The 25487-nt window shown below is 45.5% G+C and overlaps 1 protein-coding gene across 3 annotated transcripts in view; it reads right to left on the bottom strand.

The window, feature by feature from the left end:
- Window positions 1-25487, bottom strand: part of ARHGEF9 (Cdc42 guanine nucleotide exchange factor 9) — a 127662-nt gene that overhangs the window by 58308 nt on the left and 43867 nt on the right. For all 3 annotated transcript variants that reach the window (XM_045847473.1, XM_045847474.1, XM_045847475.1), the window contains exon 2: window positions 14799-14978. In XM_045847473.1, the coding sequence (XP_045703429.1) occupies window positions 14799-14978 (180 nt within the window). The remainder of the gene's footprint in view (window positions 1-14798; window positions 14979-25487) is intronic.

Here is a 25487-nt window from a genome sequence, read left to right as displayed (position 1 = left end):
TAAGGACTTATAAATGGCTTACAAACATATAAAAATATGCCCACTCGTTTACAAACATAAAAATGTATGAAGTAATACTAATGAGATATTTATAGCTACCACATGACATATATTAAAAATTTGACAATGGAAGTGTTCAAGATGAGAAAGAAAAAAAATCAAATTCTTCTGGCAGAAAGCTTATATAAAGAAATAATGGCTGAAAACTTCCCAAATATTGGGAAAGAAGTGCATATTCAGACACATAAAGGTCAAAGGTCCCAAATCAAGTTCAACCCAAAGAAGATTTCACTGAGACACATTATAATTAAAAAGTCAAAAATCAAAGAGAAAATCTTGAAAGCAGCAAAGAAAGAAGCTTGTCACATACAAGAATACTCCAATAAGCCTATCATTGAATTTCTTGGCAGAAAACTTGCAGACCAGGAAAGTGGAATGACATATTCAAATTACTAAAAAAATACTGCCAAATAAGAATAATTTAGCTGGTAATGTTATCAAATACAACTGAAGGAGGGATAAAGACAATCCAAGACAAATAAAACATGAAGGAATTCATCACCACTAGATCTGTTTTATGAGAAATACTAAAGGGGGTTATTCAAGCAGAAAAGAAAGGATGCTTGTTAACGACATGCAATTACACAAAAGTAGAAAACTCACTGATAAAGCTAAATATACAGTCAATGAAGTCTAGTACAAAGGCAAAACAACAAAATAATCAAAATGACTATAGGTACAATATTTTGTTAATGGATACACAATATAAAAAGATGCAAAGTACAACATCAAAAACACATAGGGATAAAGTGTTGAGCTTTTGCATGTGGACAAACTTATTAGCTTAAAAGAGACTGTTAGAACTATAAGATGTTTTGTGTAAGGAGAAAAATCAATGAAACAATAGTAGTGGATTCAACATCCCACTTTCAATGACTTATAGATCTCCTAGACAGAAAATCAATAAGGAATTGCTAGACCTGAAATATGCTTTACACTATATGTATCTAACAGACATCAACAGAACATTCCATCCAACAGCATCAGTATACACATTCTTCTCAAATGTTCATGGAACACTACTCAGGGTACACCAAATCTTAGGCCACAGAACAAGTCTTTACCAACTTAAGAACACTAAAATCATATCAAGTATCTTTTCTAGTAAGTGATTTTCTAACCATTTTGTTGTACATGTGAAACTAATATAGCAATAATAATGTAATTGAAAAACTTTTTTAAAATCTATATTTACCCCTGGATGGTGTAGTTCAGTGGGTTGAGCACTAGACTGAAAAACCAAACAAGGAGTTGCTGGTTCGACTCCCAGTCAGGGCGCATGCCTGGGTTGCAGGCCAGGTCCCCACTTGGGGGTGTGTGAGGGGCAGCCAGTTGTTCTTTCTCTCACACATTGATGTTTCTCTCCATCTTTCTCCCTCCCTTCTCCTCTCTATAAAAAGTAAATAAAACCTTAAAAAGTCTATAATTAATAGAGTTGTTACTCCCCCAAAAAATACTAGATACCTCCAAGAACAACTCTGTTCCCCACTCTACCCCTCCTAAGTCTTTTCTTTTTATTTGTTTTCATGGGCCTACCTCCTCCTTAAACATCGAGAGATCTTAGGTTTATATTAGTCAAGTCAGTCACAAAAGCAATACTTGAATAAAGTTAAATAAAATCACTCAGGAATTATTGCATAACTATTATGTGCAGGGCCCTGTGCTCTTTGTAGGGTAACAAACAAATAATGTGTAGATGCATCGATATAAATAGAGGCTGCCTGACCTTCAGAAATCCATTTTTTTCTACATTTCCCTTGATATGCTTTCTATTTAGACCAAAAGAAAGAGAATGTTTCTAGTTAACCTCTCAAGATACGGAAGTACAATGCCCTGCCCTCTCTGATTTCATGATGAAAGTTACACTAAGGGAGAATGCTGAAATTAAGCTGACCCCGTGTCCCAGAAAGCTCACAATATTTGACAAACATTCAGAACAACTACTTCAGGGTGATGACCTGGCAAAATACTGGCTTTGCAGTCAGATCTGTCATCTTGTGTAAACTATGCCATTTACTCGTGTACCAGCAGGGTACCTATCACTCAATAGCTGTTCCTGCAGAACTCTACCTGTAACCCAGATTTGGCCTAGTCCTTGTTTATGGTTCTCTCATAATATCTGTCTTGTATTTCTAGTCCCTTGGAGTCCCTATCCAGGCTGAGGGGTTCTACTGTGACTACTCAAGTCATCTACAGGCCTCTTGCTGACCTCACCTCCTACTGAACCACATCCTTTCCCTAATTATGCTCTCTGTTCCACCTGCTAACCTGTGTACAAAATGTCATGGAGCGCAGGGACTAGGGTGAGGAAGGAAGGAGGAATGGCTACTAGTGGGTATAGGTTCCTTTTGGGGGTGATGAAAAAGTTCTGTAACTAGATACAGGTGGTGGTTATACACATCATTAAATGCATTGAGTTGCACATTTGAAAATGGCTGAAATGATAAAATTCATGTTATGTGTATTTTACCTCAACGGGAAAAAACACAAGAGTATGAGCTAGAGAGGTTCTTAGAGTGTAACTGATGCAACCCCTCCATCTTCTAGGGGAGATAACAATACCTGGTCAGGAGAAATAATTTGACTAAGGTCACAGAGCTTAGGCAAGTAATTCCCCTTTGGCAGAAGTTCTTATATCTACTGTCAGTCTTTGTAGGATGGGCTCCCAGTCTAAAGTACTTCTGTACCTCTTCAGGAGCCACGTGATGATCATCTCCAGGATGCATGAATTTATAACTAAGCCCTTTATTCTACAGAGGAGGAAACCACTATTGGTTCACTGCACACTGCCAGCCTCTGGAGTCCTGGTCACCTGCTTGTTGGGACAACTCAATGCTAGACCGACTAATATCTACCACATGCTACAGCAACAATGCCACCCTCTGGCTGCTACCTGGTGACACTGCACTCTACTTAGCTGGGTTGGACATTCCTCTAACATGCATAGTTGGAAGGGTCTTCAATCATTCCATGTTCTCAGCCTATCCTAACGCACAGAGGAAGGTGAACTTACAGGACGTGGCCTCCATTCAAGTTTATCTGACTATATGGCAATTTCAGAGCTACTGCTGGCCTCAAATGTGCCCTTAAGAGTAAGCTATGATTACCTAATATGTACCTGAATGTGGGGATAAGTCCATTCGCTCCATGGCCCCCCGCGTCCAAGCCCCACTGAGTAGCAATGTCAATAACCTCACTACCTTAATAAGATTATAAGAATAACTAAAAATCTGGACCAATGAGTAGGATTTACAGGTCTATTATTATCATCTCTTTCCCTCAATCCATCTTACAAAGAGCATTTTCCAATGCCTTTTTGTGCTCCAATGTATAGCACAGCATTCCACCATTTATTTGCTCGTAAATGAGGGCTGACTGCTGATGTGCAGCCCCAGCAACATTATTATACCTGTTGGTATAAGCCAGAGCAGACAAGAAAGTGCACTGTCCAATTACATATTTACCAGGCTCACTAGTTGCAACACCATTATTAGTTTGGAGAGCCTGCCCGTATGAAAGGAGAGGCTTAATGAACACTTGGCATCCCCAGGACTCCATGTAGCTCGCGTCGTCATAAAAGTGGCTGAGTGGGGGCGGGCGTGAACAGAGGCCTTCAGTGCCCAAATGGTCTCCGTCTAGCCATATACATGTAGAAGCTGCAAGAGGCTAATGCAGAGGACAGGATAAAGGCACAGAGGCCTGGAGAACAAGAGGGGCTTAGCAGACCTTGTGTCAGGCTTCAGCTTCCGAAGGTCTGTAGACAGAGTAGAAGGTCAGTGTATTCCTGGGAGACGGGGGGAATAAGGATACTACTTATACTCTTAACACTGAAAGTTTGCTGCTTGTATCATCAATATTATTAGTCAGAACCAATTATCAGCACTTTCCTTGCATATTTCTGTTTAGTTCTCACAACAACTTAAAGAGGTAGGTACTATTATCTCACCGAATGACATATGAGGTCACTGGAAGTACCAGTACAAGTGACATGCCCACGGCTCTATTCCCAGTCAATGGGAAGGCTGTCGTGCTAATGCAGAAAGACCATCTGCAGCTAATGCTCTTAGCCATGTGCACCACTCCAGTGAGCAGAAGCTCCAGAAAGACGGATTTTAATTCAACATTAGGACAAACTCTTTCAGAACTCTTCTGAGCTACAACCTAAGCCACGGCCTCTGAAAAGGTAGGGAGGCCCCTGGTAGTGGAGTTGTACAAACAGATACTTGATGACCACCTGGGGCGGGGGAGGCCCTGGAATATTCTGGAGGGGTTTAAACATCAACAAGGAGGGTAAACTAGATGACCTCTAAAACCTCCCCAAGCCCCCAAATTCCCTAGCTGTGTGAATCAACAACCGTTGCCCACAGAACATTTTAAGAAGGACCAAAAAAAAAAAAATTCCAGGTCTTTTGGCTGTATCCAATTAAACCAAGTGCAGGCGAACACAATGTCAGGCCAGGATGTCCTTCCTTAAGCAAAAGCTCATGGGAAGTCGCAGAGAGAGACCCCTAGACCATTAATACAAACAGGACGTGGCCCTACGTCCATTAATACAAACATGCTGATAATATACTGATGCTGAAGGCTTCTCTTTTATGATCCATGGGGGGAAATAAAAGGTTCACAAGATATATTCTTAGTACAAGTGAGATTACAGGGAAGGTATTTATGCTTTTTTAAAAAAATTCCTATTTCCGAGCATCTTCAAAAACAGCAAGAACTCCTAGTAGGCACTGTGGTGTCATGGAAACAACACTGAGCTAACAACCACAGGGCTAAATTAGAGATTTGGTCTGCTCTGCAATTCTAACTTGCTACAGAACCCTAGATAGGTCATCCCATCTGGGGGCCTCAGAACCATCGCCCCGTATCTGCGGTAGGGATGAGAAGGGCTAGTGATGAGAAGCTCTCATGAGATAGAACATGTCAAGGTTTAAACAAACTCCCTAAGCAATGGAAAGAGTTATCGTAACAAAACAGGTTTCTGCATTATGATATCTGTTTAGCTAATAAAAATAATAAAAGAATGGGATTCTGGCCTGGGGAAATACTTCTTTAATTGAGCTTTCTAGAACTATGGAGGGTCTGGTGATAAAAAGACAGTGGTCCGTCGAAACAGTGAGGCCCAGAATAGGAAGGGTCCCTCCTTGACATCCACCAGATATTCAGCAGCAGAGCTGGCCCTTCAATCCAAGTCTGTAACTTCCCAGATCAATGATTCTGCTACATCCACTGTGCTCTTCCTGTGTGATAATACGACAGATGTTTCACTCCCCCAGCCCCAGGAGCCCCATCATTCCCTATCCCTCCACAGAGAATGCCATCTGCTCAACATACAAATTGATCTTTGATATGCCTACATGGCGCATTTCCAATACAGAAGGGTCACTGGACCTCAAAAGGCTCGCATCATCCCTGCCCAGCTCCCCATTCCCACCCTCTCCTGCCCTCTTAGCATCATCCACCTATCCCTTGGCTCCTCTAAGACAACAGTCAGCTTGTGACTAAGGTCTCGCTGAATCTGAGTTCTAATCCTGGCCAAGGAAAGAGGAGGAGAGTTAGGGCCACTAAGGACTGACACGCTCAACTGATCAGGGCAGCGCACCGTGCTCAGGGAGTACCATCCTCCCTGGTGAGGTCTGGCTTCCTGCTTAAGGCCCTGGCCTACTTTTTCTTTACGCTTATCCTCTGGTAGAAGACAAAATGTTTCTGGAAGACAAAGGTACCTACATGTATTTAGACCGGGAGCTATTAGGCTCCCTGGCTGGCTGGGTCACTAACAGGAATAATGCACATGAGGCCTCGGCCCTCAAATCCTTTGCCCTGTGGCTCACATCCCAGAGCTAAGTAACCAGCCTTCACGTCCTCCAGAAATGACTACCGTGTGTGTACTTGAAAGATCAAGTCCATTCTGTAACCAGAGGTAAAGCAGGAAATGTCAATTCTCTCATTCAATGCCATTGCATTCCAAATCAAGGTTCTTCAGAGGGGACTCACTTCTGAACACCAGAAAGGAGACCCAGAGGCTGCTGAGGATGGTTTCTCTGGTGACCGGCTAACAAGCAGAACAAGGTACCTATAAGGAGGACTCTCAAGATGCCAGATCCTCTCAGTCCATTCTGCCTAGCTGAAGGAGGTAGCTGTTGCTAAGGGCTGAAGAGCTGTGTTTGTTCAGAGCTCAGTAAATACTGGCAAGGAGATATTAATAGCACTACTAATAAGAAGCCATGAGGAGAAAAATATGAGAGGTTTATTGGTATAATAATATCAATACTGATGGCCAAAGAAATACACACACACACACACACACACAATTGTCATGATTTCCCCAAATTTTGTACTTCCCCAGGAGCCTCAGAAACAGACCTCATCTCCAAACACTCCATCCATCATTACGGTCTTTCCCTCCTCGAGTCATCAAGCCTCCAAGGCAGTGTAGCCGTGATACTAGGGAAGCCCACGCTGATCCCTAATTGAACCCAGGGATTGGCTACTCTGAGAAATACAGGCTTGAGGCCCCAGGTCATAGTCTTCAACTCAGGAAGCCAACCAAGTCACTGGCTCCTGCTGTGGATTAACAGCAGGGCCTTGGAAGGGAAACTCTACCACCAAGAGAACAATTCAGTGTCTTCCACTGGTGCCACCTCTGAGGTATCATGTTCCTAGCACAAAAGGCAATGTGTTTTAAGAAAACGGCTTAGACGACATACAGTACAAGGGCCAGAAGCTTTAGTAAGAAAGTAGTTCAGGTTTTGCTGACGGATGCCAACCAGGTTCTCAGAAGTCTAGGGAGATTTAGTCACAGCCCTGCCTGGAGAGTGGCGGATAAACTACATGACCCTCAATGTTGCTTTCAGCTTGGGGATTCTAAGAGAGACCTACAGGGTCACCTACTTGAATATGAATGACATCCTGGGTAAGGCAACAGTCATATTTAAGGTTCTCTCTGAGATGGACATTGTTCCGTATTAAAAGAAAAAACAATCCCCTCCAATTAGCCAAAACATGTACTGGGTAATGTCATCCAAAGCTGCGTAGTGAGAAGCCATTAAGAGGTGTCATGTGAATGCAAATGAGTGCTAATGCCATTTGAAATGGTGGTGTAGAGGAGAAATATCTCTGTAATCCATGGAGAAAAGCCTTCCCTGCTAATGCCAGCCTCAACTGACAGATACTGTAATGAGTCACCTCTACAGTCACAAACAAGATCTTCTACATAAATGGTTAAGGCTAGAAGCCGTGTCTACTTGAACCTTTAGTGGAAAAACAAGAGCTGGCATATCTGAACTCATCCCAAGAAAGCAAAATACTGTTGCCATTAGCTTGGAATGGGAGGTAGGTCCTCAAGCGTTAACAGTCCTGTTAGCAGCCCACGCGTACCCTTTCCTGATTATTCAATAGCCCAGAAAGCCCAGGATTAAGATGCGGGGGGTAACATCAATCATTAAGCGTCTTAGATTAGGATGCACAAAACAGCCGTCCCTCCACTGCAACAGTCCTTAGCTAACATGACTGACAGCACCAACTTCTCCGGAATTCTGGAATCTAATCCAAACCATACAGCAACCAGGGGGCTGCCTGATGCAGAACAGGGAAGCTAACATTTGCTAAGAGAATGTTGAAGCACTTTCATTCATTTGCCAACCATTCTGTATTCCCCAGCAGCTGAAACAAGAGTGGCCCACATTCCTCATACAGCTTGCTGGCACCAGGGGGCTAATGACCTTGTTCTTAAAATACAGCGGCTGTGTGTTTCAAGCCATTTGGCCCTAAAGGATAAGCACAGAGCCTCACCTTTGCTTTGTACCCCTACTCCGTCAGGCTGAAGCGGCTTTTGAGGCCGTGACGGCCTCTATTGAAAGATTTAGGGACATACATATCCCATGTCCAACAAGGGTAAGGGAGGATAGAAGGGGCAAGCAGCAAACAGACCCAATATCACAGGAGGGGAGAGGCTGAGGAAGAAATTTCTTGAAAGAATAATGATTCCAAAAGGCTGCCGTGCATACCGAAGAAGCTGAAGTGCAACACGTGTGCCCTGGACCAGAGGCACACTCAGAAAAAGCCTGAGAGCAGTGTAGGCTTGCACTTCTGGAGGATCTGTGGGTTCCATATGAGCAGAAGAGTAGAAGACTAAGGCAGAGTTGTGGGCAGCCTGGAGTAGGGTAGGGTGAGGGAGTGCCCTGGCTCAGAGCCAAGCTATGGAGACCGGAAGAGTAGTTTTTCTTCTTCTTCTTGGTTACAGGTATTTAAAGAAATCTTTCTTGAGTCCCTGGCTGGGCAATGAGACTTCAGTGATCTGCCCTGGCTGGTGTGGCTCAGTGGACTGAGCGCTGTCAGATTGTGAACCAAAGGGTTGCGGGTTCAATTCCCAGCCAGGGCACATGCCTGGGTTGCATGCAAGCCTTCAGTGGTCATAGATGACAAGGAATACAGTCTTGCCAAAAATAGAACAGTCACTAAGCAAATGGCCAACTTCAGCCCTCAACAGCCAACGACAGCAAACCCTGGAAGGGGAGAGAAATCTAATTTCCAGAGTTACCACAGTATAATATTCAAAATGCCCAGTTTTGGAAAAAAAAACAACTACAAGGCACATAAAAATACAAAAAAATTATGGCCCATTCATAAAATAAAGAAATAAATGGACAGAAACCATAACAGGAAGTACAGACATTATACTTACTAAACAAAAACTTTAAATCAATGGCCTTAAGCAATATTCATGGGCCTGGGTGCAAGTCCTGGCTTTGTCACTATTCTCTACACAAGGAAGGAAATCACTTTCATTGTTTGGGCCTGTATTTCCTCAGGATTTATACAATGAGGAAGTCAGGCTGATCAGTGGTCACGAGTTGGGACCTGGGGAGACAGTTTAGCTCCTAAAGATGTTTTTGTATTGTCCCTCACAGTGTTTTCTTTTAAAACATGTGAAGTACTTGTGCACATTTTAAAAACATGTCCTTTTCACATAAACTTCCATTCCTGGCTTTTCTTGCAAATACTGGAAGATCTCAATCCACTGGACTTCCCTCCTTCCTATACCCAACCTCAGGGATGAGAACCGTCCAAATCTTTTGCTTCCTTTCAATGGGGCACAGATTTCCCAGTTAGACATAGGCCCCCACTTACACCAGTGTCAGACTGCTTTACTCTTGTAAGTTACCTGCCTGGCCCCTGTGAACATCTAATTAGGTCATTCCTGGCCAAAACGGGTCTTTCCAAGTCTACATCTACTGTGAGTCTAGGGTTTCATCCAGGTGAAAAGCATTCCACAAGTGCAGCCAAGAAGAGATACTATATAATTAAATGCCAAGTAACACTTTGGAACATTGGGCTTCCCTATGAACAGGAGAGATTTATTCTCTGTGACATTTGATCTGTACAATTGCAAGGAATGACGGTAATGACCTGATGAGCTCATCCTTTCATCCCTCCTGCTTCCAGGCAGGCCAGAAACCAGGGAAATCAAGAATTTGATGAAACAAAGAATATATGTGCTCATGAAACTGGAGCGGGCTCTTTACTTTCTGACCAAACCCATGCCTTGTCACGCGGGCCTTGCCTACCACCAACCATAACGAGATCACATGTGTTCTGTACACAGCTTGCTCTCAAAGTGGGCAGCAAGCGCTCTGCAGGCCACAGCCCAATGTCAGAACAAAGACCCCTTTTGACATAGTCACAAAGGAAAAGTGTCTGAATAATTTGGAGTTAGGGCTGGGCATTCGAAGAGAGGCCCCACCACAGGAGTGAGATTTGCTACTTAGACACACAATCATATCCCAGCAGTCTGCCCTCAGCTTCCAGGGTGGGAAACCAGCCCGGGAAAGCAGCTGAAGATGTCAACAGCTAGATAAAGGGACTGATGTTCAGTAAGCTATAATTCACCTCACGTGACCAACTGCTGGGAGGGTACACCAACTCCCACATTGCCCTTGTGAAGCTATGTCCCCAGTATAGAAGGGAGAACACACACAAACACATGTGTACACATACAGAATGAAACTCTGAACCACAGGGAAGGCGAATATTTGACTGGGTGGAAGGCACATGTATCCAGTGATTTCCTGTACAACAGCCAAAATGGGATCACACTTTCCATTTAGAGGTACTCAGCATATCCCAGGTTATAGAGCTTTTTCCCCACACTCATCCATCCCCATTTTACAAGGAGGAAAACTGACCTTCAAAAATTCACAGGAAGCTGCTCACGCTGCACGTCTAATAGCAGCACTGAGACAAGAATCTGAGCTTTCTCAGACTCTACATTGTGTTTAATCCGATTAACATCAGGTAGGGCTAGCTTGCACAGTAGCTCACTAAGCACTGTTGATTATCGTCCTATGGCTGAGATGTTCACACAGCAATGAGACTTCCAGGTAGGGCATGAAGATGCTTTGGTATAGCAGTGTCTAATTTTGTGCAATGCTCTACAAAGGTGTCCAGTTGGTAAGGACTTAGGGGGAAAATCTTTTCTTTTCTACCATACTTTGATGTCCTATGCCAAAGAACCTAGCGATGCTGTTCTCCAGGAGCTACTGAATCTCAGTTCAGGGTAAGTCTGCATAAAGCAAACAAACATCCTGTAACATGTACAGCAACCCATGAAATTGCCCATCTGCCTACCAACTACATCAGCACTAATGAAGATTCAATAGTTCACTGTGACTTCTACTTCCTACCTAGCTATGTCAAAGCTTGACTAGATTCTAGAGAATGCTTTAGAAATAAGGGATAAAAAGAAAACACCATGATCATACACTAAATGTTTGGAAGAGCCAACACTAGAACTCAGGACACTCATTTCCTAACACAGTTAGCACTGTTTCAACACCACCATTCTACCCTCAACCGAAATCAATGTAGAGCAGCAATTTTCAACCTGTGTGCCGGCAAGAATTTTTAAAACAAGCAGTAATGATTATTTAGTCAGAAACTGACCTCTTTTCCCTTAGATTGTCAAATAAAAAATAACAACAGCCAACACAACATTAGCCATCTAGTGGGAATGAATAAATATTATACCTATTTTTTGTTAGATCTGAAAAAAATATATTTTTGGCGAGCCACAGAATTTGAGTAATTAGTTTATGTGTGCCATGAGATGAAGAAGGTTGAAAATCGCTGATGTGGAGGAATGGAGACAGTAATTTTATTTTAAAATATTTACTAGAAAAGAGCTTCCATAGCCTCCATCATTTAATCCATTGGGTATCACCCAATCTTACTAGAAACGTAAATCTCCACATGAATGCCCATTCATGAGAATTGGCAGGTCTACCCTTGGAGCCAATGTTCACATAATTCATGCAACCGCAGCTTACCCCCATTTCCTTTTACTGGTGACATCATAACAGCTGGTCCCTGGGTTCCATGGTACTTCCCTTTAGAAATCTGAAGACCATTAGACTATTGTGAAAACAAACAAACACTTTTATAATAAGCAAATTCTCATTCTGAATGCAATCTGAGGCAACATGGCATGCTCCCTTTGTCATGGAATAAACATTGGTATAGGAGACAGAATATCCGAGCTCTAAGTTATGAGGTAGGCTCTGCCATCAATGACCCTGATTTAGTATTACAGTCCTTAGTCCAGATGTACGCTATCTGACACAGTAGCAACTAGGCACATGTGACTACCGAACACCTAAAATGTGACTAGTGTGAACTGAGATGTGCTGTAAGTATGGAATACACACCAGATTTCAAAGACTTAGTGACATAAGTCTATAAGTCATATAAAATTAGTAATTTCATAGTGATGACATATGATATTACATATCTTATGATAACATTTTGCATATATATTGGATTAAGTAAATGATATAAACATTAATTTTACTTCTATCTCGACTTTTCTTAGTGTGGCTGGTAGAAAATGTTTAATTATATACATGCCTTGCATTTGTGTCTCAAAATATATTCCTTTTGGGCTTGGTTGGTGTGGGTCAGTGTATTGAGTGCCGTCTTGTGAACCGAATGATTGCCGGTTCAATTTCTGGTCTGGTGTATGCCTGGGTTGCAAGTCAGGTCTCTGGTGGGGGGGGTATGTGAGAGGCAACCACATACCGATGTTCCTCTCCCTCTCTATCTCCCTATCTTCCCCTCTCTCCAAAGTAAATAAATAGCCCTGGCTGGTGTGGCTCAGTGGATTAAGCGCTGGGTTTGATTCCAACCCCAAAGGGCTGTAGGTTTGATTCCCAGTCAGGGCACATGCCTGGGTTGAGGGCCAGGTCCCCAGCTGGGGGTGTACAACAGGCAACCACACATTGATGCTTCTCTTCCTCTCTTTCTCCCTTCCTTCCCTCTCTCTAAAAATAAATAAAATCTTTTTTTAAAAATAAATAAAATCTTTAAAAAAAAACCAATATATTCCTATCGGGCTGTGCTTGTCTAGAGCAATGGTTCCAAATAGCAGAGATTCTTTTTTTTTTAAGGTAATTGAGTGATTAATTTCATTGTACAGCTGACAACCAATAGGCTAGACTCTATATCATGCATGCCTGGGGCCAGCCAGTGGTCTTCTTAAACGTCAGCATCAGCCCACCCAAGTGGCTGCTACAGCTGTGCTTGAAGGAACACGCCCCCTGGCCTTGGCCGTAGGAACATCAATGCCAGCTCATTTTTATTCTCAAGCCTGCTCTGTCATTTGCCTCCCCAAGCCACTCTGCCTTGCTCAATCATTTTGTCCCATCCCTTGATTTACTGCTTATTATAAAAATGACATTGCACTGAAAGTGAAATACATTTGGATTTGGGTGACATTGTCACTGGGTGCAGTTTAATCCTTCTTTTAAAGAGAGGGGACTGTCAGTCCAAGACACTCAAGCTGTCCGTGTAGAAGGCCTCATGCTAGTTCCAAAGGCCCACAGTTATTGATGTGCTCTTTCTGACTACCCCTGGGACCAATTCATCAACCAGCAAAGCTGAGCTGGGAAGCAGATGGCATTTGGAGACTCTGATGAAAGATGCCACATACAGAGAGGAAAAAAGGACTGGATAGTTCATTAGGAGAGTCTCAGGACAGAGGGGATAAGAGGTCATTCTGTCCACCTCTCTGCTTCCTCACCTAAATCACTGCAATCAGTTAACAGCGCTCCCTGGGTTTGCACCCTCCGAGGAAGGAGCCCTCTTTCAGCCGATATGGCCAGCCTTGATTATAGGCCTTTTTGGATCTAATAAGGTGGTGCTGATGGTGATAACAATGAGGGTAATGATGATAATAAAGCGAATTAGCATTTGGCAAATACTCACTATGTACCAAGCACTGTGCTAGACACTACTCACATATGTGACTTCATTTAATGCAGGGGCGTCCATCCTGTGGCCTGTGGCCACATGCAGCCCAACACAAAATTGTAAATGTACTGAAAACCTTTTTTTTTTGCTCATCAGTTTTTGTTAGTGTTTTTGTATTTAATGTGTGGCCCACGACAACTCTTCTTCTTCCGGTGTGGCCCAGAGACGCCCAAAGGTTGGACGCCCCTCACTGGAAAAAGTCTGCAATTCCTATTGGTCCAATGAGGACATTAAGGCTCAGACAAGTGAAAAGTCTCACCGAAAGCCATAGAGGCAGGAGAGAATAAAACGGAGACTGCATCGCAGCTGTCTAATTCCAAATACCCTGCTCCCTCCCTCACGTCACACCGCCATCATTCTCACTGAGGCCCTTCATCCTCCAAGGGCCAAAGGCCAAAGCCGAGGCGATCTTTGATGTGGGTGAAGACTTCAGTCTTATTTTAGAGCAGAAACTAACAAAAGCTAATAGGCTGTGGTGCACTTGGACTGCCACAAGGTTTGTTTTTTTTTTTTAATGTGCATTATCTCATGAACTGTGACATCCCTTGGAATGAAAGAATTGCCAAAACCATTCTGTGGATGGGGAAAATCAGAGTTCACAATTGCCAAAGAGCTGATTCTAGCTCTTAATTCTAAGGATGGCCAAAAGCTGGGACATCGGGCCAATGCTCTTCCTTCATAGCATTTTACTAACTGGTGACCCAGAGGAAGCGGAAACGGCTAAGGAGGCCCCTCCCAATAGCCCCTTCTGGGAAGGGCCAGGTGCTTCACGGTATAAGGCAAAATGGGCCAAGGCTTCATAAGCCCTAGTAGGCTGGTTGCTTCCCACCCACGGTACATCTTAGATCCCAGCCACTTGAGTCTCTTGCAAAAGGTGTGATTCCCAATCAGTAAACCGTAGCCTGTGAGAGGGCAGGGAGCCCACACTCTTACATTAATGGCTGGAGACAATCCTGAGACAACACACAGGGGTGTTCACCCTTCCCTAAAGGAGAAAAAGGAAGATCAGAGGAGTGAGAATGGGAGAGACCTAGAAAAAGAAAGAATAAAAAAGAGGAGGTGAGGACAAGAAAGAAAGCAGAAAATAAGAGCAATATGAAAGATAACATCCACAGCAATATAGAGTTAAAAGGGTCTTCGAAAACCACCAAGGACACAAGGGAAATGATTTGTATAAAGTCACAGCAGGTAGGAGGCAGGAGGAAGGAGGTGGGGATTGTTACAATAGACAAGACGGAAAGGAAAAGTCTCAAAATTCGGAGGGAAAACAAATGAAAGGGAGTCCAGGTCTTGGGTAGGAGACCAAAAGTATGGAGTAAAATGGGAGAGGAGCCACCAGGAGACAAATGAGCAGGAGGGCAGGGGCTGGCGAGGGGAAAGCCAAGGGTAGGCAGCCAAGGACACGGGGAAGGAGAGTGAAGGCTGACACTCACCCTCACAAAGCTGGCAGGAAACCATCCCTCCTCATCGTCGATCTGGCCCCACCACCAATCCTTGTTGGAAGCATCCAAGACTTTGATGACGTCGCCAGCCTTAAATGCCAACTCCCGGTTGGCCATGGTGACGTGATCCCATACTGCCTCAGCACTAACGATGGAATCTCCAGTGATCAGCTTAGGAGACAAAATGAGAACGTTTTCAGTCCACACACTGGGCTACCTTATGTGCCCCTTCCCCCGCCCACAGACCTCTACTACTTTATGGAAAAAGTCAACATACTAGTGGGGAAGGATGGGGGTGAGAGAGATGCCACAGGAAGCGCAATAGCCACTGGACCACAAGGCAAACGATACAGTCAATTCTACATTAGCCAGCGAGTGTGATGACCCAGAATGTGAATATGAACTACACAGGATTCATGCTTTAGGCCTATTCATGACCACCTCTCCCATTGAAGGAAAAAAGCACCAGTCCATCTGTCGTGTCAAGGCAGCTGAAGGTCTGGAATGGGTAGAGAAGCTGAAACCAATGGCTGAAATGAGGCTTGAGCGTATTTGCTCTAAATTCTCTGTGCTCCTCTCCCTTTCCTCCTCTTCATTGCCACTGACCAAGTCAGAGTTGGTGGTACATTTTTAACACCACTGTACCCCGCCCCCAGGGGTCACAGACCATGGCATTCCTCACACACAATGGATCCCAGTCCTGCAGCCTCCTGTTCTCACCCACACATGATGCCATCCGGAGAGGTCATGGGTAGGAAAGAATATGGCTTTCTGTGATGCCTGGCTCCCAAGAAACTCAGCCTTGGCACAGATTCACCCAGTGATTTGTACAACCACCCCATGAGATACATAGGGAGGTGTGGGCTGATTTCTGCATTTGATACATGGCAAAGCTGAGCCACAGGGAAGTTACGGGGTGAGTGCAGGGTCACCAGGTAAGGCTGTGGTTCTGCTTAGGCACTAACCCTGGTCATTGAACCTTGTGGCCACCAGGACTGGGTTCCACAGAGCAGCAGACAGACATCGATCTCTCTGCCATGTGCGTGCACGCGCACACACACACACACACACACGTTCATGTTCACGATACTCTCTAAGCACAGTGATGATGATGGCATAGGGAAATAATCTGCCTCTTTCTGGCTACCATCCTGACCACTGTATTATTTGTTCTCTCTTTTCCCCAACTGGTTCCTGCCAGTATGGGCCATGAGTGTTCCTGGCATTTGCAGAAACAGATTCCAAAATAGAGAACATATGGCCTGTCAGGCGAAGGACTCAAGTACTCTCTCCCCAGAACTGAATCGCTGAACGTGTCCTCCAGAAGTCAGCATCTCCATCAGTGTGCTTTGAGGAAGGGCCGATTCCCCGAGGCTGCACAAGACCCACAACAAAACAGGTGACAGACGACAGAGACAGGATATGGAACGTACGTCCTCTCACACAGGTCTCCCTTCCAACGTACCAGGCCAGGGGATAACTGTAAGGTTATAAAGTTCACTCATAACACACCACACATCAGCCAGGCCCTGCCTGGTGCATCCCTTATTGCTCAGGGTTCTAGCCATTGTGCCTTCCAGAGAAGGTAAGGCATAGGGGCAGTTCCTTGGCATGGATGTAAAAGACGTTTCCAGTAGGACCTTTTAGAACACCACCTTTCAAGTATCCTATGCTTCACTGTTTACGATGTGCTTTCCCGCCTCCCACCTCTTGATCCGAACTGAATGAGCTGGGCCTCACCGTTACCCATACTTACAGATGAGGAAAGAGGTTCACAAAGGTGGTCTGGTCCTTGGACCAATCACACAAGTAATAGATTACGGAGACTCACAACCCAACACACTGGACTATCAATCAGCTATACTGAGTTCACAGAACTCCACCCATGCTTTCATAAACGATACAACTCCTGTTCTTAAAGAATCCAAGTAAAGAGAGTTGAATAGCCACCTTGAAGGATACTCCTGCCTATGAGGAGAATGATGTTTCTGTTGAACTGGGTTCTTCCAATTACACTCTAAGTCCATTTCTTCTTGTTCTCACCCCAGTGGAGAACTGTTGGTCACTGGCCTCGATAAAACAAATCTTCACAGAGAAGTCTCCCCTCTCTTGCCCAAGGTGGGTCCCAACGGGGTGTTGCTAGAATCCAATAAGCACATACAACACCAACTCGGAGTACCATGAGGGCTTGTGCTTTAAAGCTATATCCTTGGCTTTTATCAAAGGCTCAAAAGTATGTATTGGCATCAATTACCAAGCCCCGGCTCAGGGTGCTATCTGTGATGCTGTTTGAGGACCCCTAGCCCACAGGTCTGGCTGATTGCACTGCCTGCACTTTCTACAATAGAACTTTCTTTTTAGGGACCCCATGCTTGGTTCCTCCCAGGAAGTTGGCCATCTGGTGACTGTAGGCAAGTCCCATCTGCTATAGTCTATCTGGTTTATAAAGTGAGGGCTGAAGGCTGATGATGCTTGGAGTGCTGTCCAGTTCTGTCACTGATTCCAAGCAGGCCTTGACAACAGGCTTGTCAGATGGTTTGTGGCCACTGGGTACTGGTGTGGCCTTGTCCAGGGCACAGCTGGGCTCTCTGGCCTGAGGGCCCAGAGAGGTCAGCGGGACTAAGCAGGTATAAGAGGGAGGCCACTGGTCTCTAGTCACAAATACAAGCAGGGATTATGTAATGCTCCACCCCCATTCCTCTGAGTTCTTTTATTTCACCTTTTCCATTGAATTTGGGGGAGGTGATATTAGTTCACAAAATCATACAGGTTTCAAGTATAAAACTCAACAAAATATCATCTGTCTTCTGAGTACTTTTAAAAGTAAACTAGCTTTGATCGGTGTGGCTCAGTTGGTTGGGTGCCGTCCTGCAAAGCAAAAAGGTGGCAGGTTCGATCCCCAGTCATGGCATGTGTCTGAGTTGTAGGCCCGGTCCCCAGTTAGAAGCATGCAAGAGGCAACCAATCACCGTTTCTCTCGCACCTCCATGTTTGTCTCCCTCTCCTTCTCTCTCCCTTCCCCTCTGTCTGAAAATAAGTAAATAAAATCTAAAAACAAAGTAAACTAAATTGGGGCTGGAAATTGGTTTCAAATCTCCCTTTTGGGAACAGGATTGATCTTGAACTTGCTACAAGTTTTTCACAAATATGTACTTCTCTCTGCTCATCCATTTATTATCCAACACTCCATCAGTGAGCTCCCACTGGGTGTAGGGATGTGCTCACTGTGATTCAGCCAGAGTCCTTACCTGGTGATCAAAGGCCCTTCAAGTACCAACAGTGAATGGCCCTTCCAGCAGTATGCAAAGGTGGTTGAGGGCAAGCAAACCTCGCTTCAGTTCTGGGCTCTGCTATGTTAGAAACCAGCCGTGACAAAGGGAGGTGAGGAACAGAGAAGAAGCCAGAGAAACAAACCAAAATGAAACCGTTGGCACATAATTAGGATACAAAAAAGGACAGTACCTGCCTCACAGGCAGAGGTACAGGTGGGGTGAACTGAGTGATGGGTGGCTAGTGCCTGCTACAGTGTCTGCTATATATGCCGGCCTAGGGCAAGACTTTGCTGTAAGGAAGAACAGGTGGCCACCGGGCTCTGAAACAGTGTTGAGGGAGCACGGAAGACAGGCTTTCAAGAATGAGTAAGTAGTATTGTGACAGACAGAGAAGGGAACAGGAAGGGCATCTGAGGCATAGGAATGAGATTAAATCAAGTCTCAGAGGTGAGGACTATGCAGGATTTGATGGCCAATGTACTGAAGTTTGGAAAGGGCTGGGGAACGGCAGTTGGGGCGTGGAAGGACGGCCGAAAACGAGGGCTGGAGTGTGCTTGGAGGGTCTTACATCTAATTTGAGGCAAAAGAGGAGGTCAAAAATGATTTGGTGTCTGTGGAAGTTGGTCTAGGGGTTCAATCTTAAATGTGACCCTTAACGCATTAAAGCATGAGGTTTAAATTATGAGAAAATGCCGGTTTTTGAGAGGGGGAGAAAGACGACAGATATTCTCCTTCATGTGTTGAGTGCAGGGGGCCGGCAGGGCATGCAGGTAGATTTCAAGATCAAGAGAGGTTAGAGGAGATAGTTATACAGGGGTTAGGGAGTCAGTGGCCCAGAAGAAGTTATGGAAATCAATTAAGTTTGCCTGGAAGAAAGTGCTTAGAAAGAAGGCCGGAAACCTAAGGAAACAGCAACAACGGGAGGTAAGGGCAAGAAGAAGATCCCGAGAAACCAAACAAAATCGAGCTGCCAGCACATGATGAGAATACCAAGGAGGGCAACCTCAGAAAAGCCAAGGACACGAGTTTCAAGCAGCAGGAGCTGATCAAATTATCAAATGCTACGGAGCTGTAAGAGTAGAAAGCCAAGAAGAGGCCATTTAGGAGTAGCTATGTCACGGGTTAAACTCTTTATTTTTAAATCTGATTGATACGCCTCCCCTCACCCAAAGCCCTGATTTCCCATCTGTTTCCACTCTTTCATCCTACAAGCCCAACATAAAGCCAGGAGATACTACTGGGTTACTCCAGCAAAGTACCCAAATGGGTCTTGGCCTTGGGACAGCGCTGGTGTTACTTCGAACGAAGTAATTCCCAATCCCCAGGGCAATTCAGGTGCAGCACCAAATACAGGTTGGTTCTTGCTCAGACACACAGTGACCTGCCCTCCCACACCAAAGACCCTTTTGGATGTGAAGAAGAAGATGGGGAAGGAGAAGAGTCATAATATCGTTCATAAAGAAGGAACGAGATCCTATTCCTTTGCACTGAAATTTCTCCACACGACCCTCATTTCCCATCTTCTATCCCATTGATCCTACAAACACAGACATCTGTTATCAGACCCAAGGGCCGTAACTTTTAACCTGGGGATTTGACCTCTAAGGCTGGTTTCTGATTGACAAGGCATGAGTGTAGCTAACCTGGAGTGGCCCGTGGCACTTTCAGGGGGAAGGAAAGAAGACAGAGAAGAAAGAGCAAAGAAAGTGAAAGAGGGAGAAAGGAAGCGAAGAAGAGAGAAAGAGAAACATATTTGCTGAAAACAAGCAGGGCACCAGGTGAACGGTTTCTTCTGTGATCTCCATCTCTGCAACTCTCCAACGTAAGCATGGACACGCCCCATTTCCACGGAGGGTAACCCGCGAAGTTAACAACATAGTTCACAGTGGCCCACGTAGTAGGGGGTGGAGCAGATTTGAATCGCAGGTGGATTTTATAGCTTTCCTCTTCCCAATCGCCCACACTGCCCGTCAAGAGGACAGAGGGCTCCCAGCTGGCTTCTCTTTCCAGGGAGACCTGTGACTGACCTAGAGCGGTAGCTCTGCACTTCCTTCAGGGCTTGTGAAAACAGATGGCTAGGCCCTTCAGTTGGTCTGCCGTGGGGCTTGACAACTGGATTTCAAATTGCTTCCCAGGTGATGCACCTATGCGGCTGGTACAGTAGGAGCCCTTCCCAGGCTACGCTTTACCCTTGCCTCTCCTCATGCCCCATTCTCCCCAAAGATCCCCACTGCCACCCCACGGCTTTGGCTCCCTGCCTATCTACAAGGCTTTTCTCAGTGGTTGCAATAACTGATTTGGGGTCACGTAAGGAGCACGCTCAATGCCAGGTCTTGCCAACTCCGAAAAAAAAAATACCACTTGTGATGACAGCCTCTACCCAGCTTTCCAGAGCCACACCACGTATCTTCCTCTTCTTGCTCTTGCCCTCTAGCTGAACAGTAGCCCCCCCCCCATGCTTATTTAATTAGCCTGGGTGGCTGCCAGAAATATGAGAGCTTTAATGGCAAAAAGCAGAAGGTGGAAAGGTTACAGAGGAAAAAAATGCATTCTGAAGTACAGCAAATGTGCCAGTTGCCATGAGAAGCTCTGCAGAACAAAGAGGAACATGAGGGGGTTTTGCCTCTCTCTAGGGTTTTTTTTTTTGTTTTTTTTTTCAGTTGGCGCCTGCCCCCATGCTCTCGGAAGGTACCCTCCCTCAACAGGTAGGCTTGGGCAAAAGCCAAATCCATTCCTTCGTTCCTTTTCAGCACATCTAAAATAGGCCGGGGTTTTAGGTTCTTCCCTGAATAAACCAGATGTCTTTTTAATAACATGGGGCCTTGTCAACAGACCCCATGTTGCCCACAGTGTTCAAGGACAACAATCCCCCCATTTCTGGAAAGGTGTGACCCAGGCTGTTAAAACAACTCCTAGGAGGCACCATGGTGGCCAGCAAAGACTGGTTAGGAAGAAACCCTGCAGGTAACTCACTGAATGACCTCAGACAGGTCTCTTTACCTGTCTCAGTTTATCAGTCAAGTTGTAGACTTGAACCACACAGACGACCTCTCCAGTAGCTTCCAGTTCTGGCTTTCTATTGAGGCTAACACGTCAGCTTTGCAAAGACAGGGATTTCATTATTGCGCCTTCTTTCTTCTCTCCCTCTTACGTGGTCTATAGGATGTTTTTACTGTTCTCTGCTCTGGGAAATGAGAGCTTGGAGCTGACCAGGCCCATCCTGAATCTAACTCACTGAGGCATTGCTAGTGACACATAAAAGCACAGGCCAGTCAGACTGGCTGGGAAAACTGGGGGATGGGTTATCAACTTGAGCCCTTGAGAGCCCCCTTGAAAACTCAGTGGGGGCCCTGACTGCCGTGGCTCAGTGGACTGAGCTCCAGCCTGCAAAGCCAAGGGGCGCCGGTTCGATTCCTAATCAGGGCACATGCCTGGGTTGTGAACCAGGTCCCTAGTGTGGGGTGGGGGGCGGCATGCATGAAAGGCAGCTACACATTGATATTTCTCTCACTGATGTTTCACTTTCTCCCTCCCTTCCCCTCAGTCAATAAGTCAATGGGGACCTTTGCTCTTTTGCTTTCTCCATGTAGCTCCTCAGAAAAATCATCTTTTTCACCACATCTGCTCTCACTCACCTCCAGTGCCACACTTCTAACTGCCCGCTCCACGTTTCACTGCATGGCGTGCTGTCACCTCCAATAAAATATACGTAACACTCATCATATGCCTCCATTCCCCCTCTACTTTTTCCCACTTCTGGTAAGTCTTCTGGACCTGCTGTTTCCCTTGTCCATGTCTCTCTCCCTCAGACAGGACCCTGTATCTTCAAGTCCAATACCTCATCCTAGGCCTGGCCCTTATCACCTCAGGTTGCCTCCCCACTGGCCTGCCTGCTGCCCACATGTCCCTCTCCTCCTTGAGCTGCTCCTCAGTTACACATTTCTCAAAACGTGTACTCCTCTGCTGGTGCCATTCTCCATGCTCAAGGAGCTTCGGTAGCTCCCTGCTGTCAATGTCTCAAAGCTCTCCTTCATCCAGCCCCGCCTATGGACCCGACTTTGGTCTTGGACCTGGGAGGACCTTTCACTGTGGTGGCCAAACTCAGTCTTTTGCAGGCAGTTGCACTCCCACGTCAGTGCACCTGATACCATTGTGCCATTAGTCGTAGTTAACTGTCAGGACACTAGGGCTAGGCCACTTCTTCCCAGCTGTGTGATCTTGACCCCCGCTATGATCCTTAATTCCTTCCCTCGTGACTCGAGGTTGTATCCTCTCTCCTTTTGCCTCTGTCACTAATTTCTATCTAGGATAAGAAGAAAATGAGACAGCTACTTGGAGTTATTCAAGTTGTCAACTGGAGTATCATTCTCCAAACCAGAATGCCCACTTGTGAACAGTAGATATAAAGCATCACTTAATCCAAAACGAACAGCAGCGCTTTCAACATCTATCTAAAGTCCCACAGCCTAAGCCCTAAAACCAGGCAAGCTCTGAGGCAGGTAACAGCAACAGAGTTAATGTCTCTGTAAGATTGCAGCAGATTCTACGGGGCCAAGGAGACTGTTTACATAACATGTACCAGGTGGCCTCCCCGCCAGTCTATTGTTGGTAGGATTCACGGCCAGATGGCTCCAGGGCTGGGCTGGTGTTTGTGGAAGAGTCACACAGGTGCTCGATGGTCATCAGGGAAAAGAGAAGGGATGCCAGGTGAGACAAACCGCACTTGGAACATAAAAAAACCCCAAAATCACAAGAACTGCTTTTTCTTTTCCCTGTGACTTCATAGTTCCTACTTGGCTGGTTTCAGTTTTAATCTGGGTGTTACTATGGCCCATAATGAAATAATTTCATTTCTGAGCAGAAAAATCAATGCATTCAAGTGATGATGACTATACACACACGTGCGTGTGTGCGCGCGCATGCACACACACACACGGAAAGGAAGTACACAAATATCTCTTTTCATGACATAATCATCCTTTTCCCAGTGTGAACGTGGGCTCTGTGAGTCACTAGGCATCGGCTCGCTTCAGTGTCCCATCATACCACCCATTTTTTACTTGAATCAACTGAAAGATCTACCCCCGACTTTGGCCACACCTGGAAGACATTAAATGCAGCTGGTCTGGCTTGATCTGAAAAGGTGAGTCCAGATGCGCATTGGGCTCAACAAAAGCAAGACAGACCACCTGATCCAGGGGCCAATATGTACTCTGCTTACAAACCAACACGTGCTAGGATGCAAAGCTTGGGAAACCCGAACAAGCATCTTAAGGTATGAAGCATCCAATACACTTTCTCGTTCACTACAGACTCATAGCAAAGGATGGCGCCTCTTTCTGCACTTCCTTCAAAGAAGTTACAAAGTGATCTCAGATATAACAGTGACCAAACATACCGGGGAAATTCCTTGCTTGGTCTGTACCTCGGCAGTGGACCCTTCTGGTATGACACTTCAGTCACTAGCTTAACCTAGTGGACCCAGAAGTTTCTGAGGTGAGATCCAGCTGCTGCCCCAAATTTCACATAGTTAAAAGTCTGGTATATTAAAGGAGTTGAGAGGACAAGTCCCTTTAGAGAAAAGTGCAGCTAAGTGAGCCAAGGAGCGCACAGACCAGACAGAAGACATGTTTCTGGACCACCAAGCACAATCCTATTCATTAGAGAAGTCTCCCACACTGGAGAAGCTCCCAATCTGATAAACACTGGCTTGAATCTCCTCCGCATCTTGGAAATAGGAGTCCCTGTCAACTTGTTACGGGATCTTTTAACATCACCCAAGTGTCTCTGAACCACCGCACGAGTTTGTCATGTGAGGTCCACAGACCCCACACCCTGCTCAAAACCACCCTGGCTTTTCTGACAAGCAGCCTGAGTGATTCAGAATCATGAATCATACTGAGGCCAAGTGTCTTAAACTTGTTACTGCTGGAGTTTAAATTACAAGAATTTCACCCTGGCTGGTGTGGCTCAGTGCAGTGAGTGTCGGCCTGTGAACCAAACGTTTGCCGGTTCGATTCCCAGTCAGGGCACATGCCTGGGTTGCGGGCCAGGTCCCCAGTAGCGGGCGTGTGAGAGGCAACCACACATTGATGTTTCTCTCCCTCTCTTTCTCCCTCCCTTCCCCTCTCTCTAAAAAGAAAAAAAGAAAAATCTTTTAAAAAAAGGAAGTACAACAACTTCTTCTTACTGCGCTGGACCATTTAGAAGAAACCAGAGTCTCTGAAACTCTGTTTCCTGGCTTCTCCTTCTTCTGTCAGGTTCCAGGCAGGGGGAGGAATGACAGTAGCTAGTCAGGAGGATCTTCCCAGTCTGCCTTGAGAGGCTACATGAACCTGCTCTGTTGCATCCCACTCCTGCCTCCACCCTGCCATTCAGGACCGAGGCTCTCAATGGCCCTAATGGAAAATTCTTGCAGCGTCTCTCTATGCAACAATTTAGGAGCAATTTTATACAGCTATGTTCAATCTACCCAAGTCAGACTCCAATATTCTCAGAGATAAACAATCAGTAAAACAAAACATAATACGACTCAGCAATCTTCTCTCCATGAATTCAGTCAGAAGCATGCTATCCCAAGCCGGAGGCTACTCTGACCTCTACCCATCTCTTGAGCCAGCTTCAGACCTATCTCCAAAATGTTCCTAGCCCAGACCCCGGGCCCTTCTTCTTGGACTTGCTTGTTGCAGGTACTAAGATTCAGGCAATGCAGGCACACCCATGGGGGTTTCTTGCTGCCTTCATACCTTAAGAGATGGCCAGGAGAAGCCTAAGGGAGAGGCAGGGAGCTCAAAGAGCCCCAAATTCCTGAGGTGACCCCATCTTGGGTCCTACACCTAAGTTCTTGAATTTGTTCAAGTGGTTCCACTGAGACCAGCCCCGGGAGCCTTACCTTTCCCTGGACTGATACTTGAAGGCCAGCTTGAAGTTTTCTGGGGAGGGGTGGGGGTGGGGCTCCACTAGGTTTACAGAAGGGTAGGAGGAGGGGGCTAAAACCACATGAAGAATCTGTCCTCCGTGCCTCCCACACACCTAGCTCTGTAGTCATCAACACCACAGCCAGAGGGTGGGTGGGTAAGGCAGACAGAAGAAGGGAAAGTCATTTTTTTTTTTATCCATTTGACAGATGTCGTGTTAAAATCTTGTAGGGGAAGGAGGTTCCGTAGGTGGGGGGAGGAGCAGAGAAGATAGGTTGGAACTAATAGTTCCCTAAGTCATCTCTAAGTGTGGCCATCTGGTGGTGAGATTAGGAACGGCATTAAGTCGGGGGAACTGTGACCTGGTCCTAAATCTGGAGAAGAGACAGACGAAAGAAATCTGTTTCAATAAATTTCAACTACCTTGAGGTCTACTGAGCATGCCCACCTAGGACACAGGCTGGCAAAGGCTGGAGCCATGGTATGCATTT

This window comes from Phyllostomus hastatus, unplaced genomic scaffold (genome assembly GCF_019186645.2).
Source record: "Phyllostomus hastatus isolate PE091 unplaced genomic scaffold, TTU_PhHast_1.1 phas_contig_551, whole genome shotgun sequence".
In the NCBI taxonomy this organism is placed as follows: domain Eukaryota; kingdom Metazoa; phylum Chordata; class Mammalia; order Chiroptera; family Phyllostomidae; genus Phyllostomus; species Phyllostomus hastatus.
This window is presented reverse-complemented; position numbering and strand designations above follow the sequence as displayed.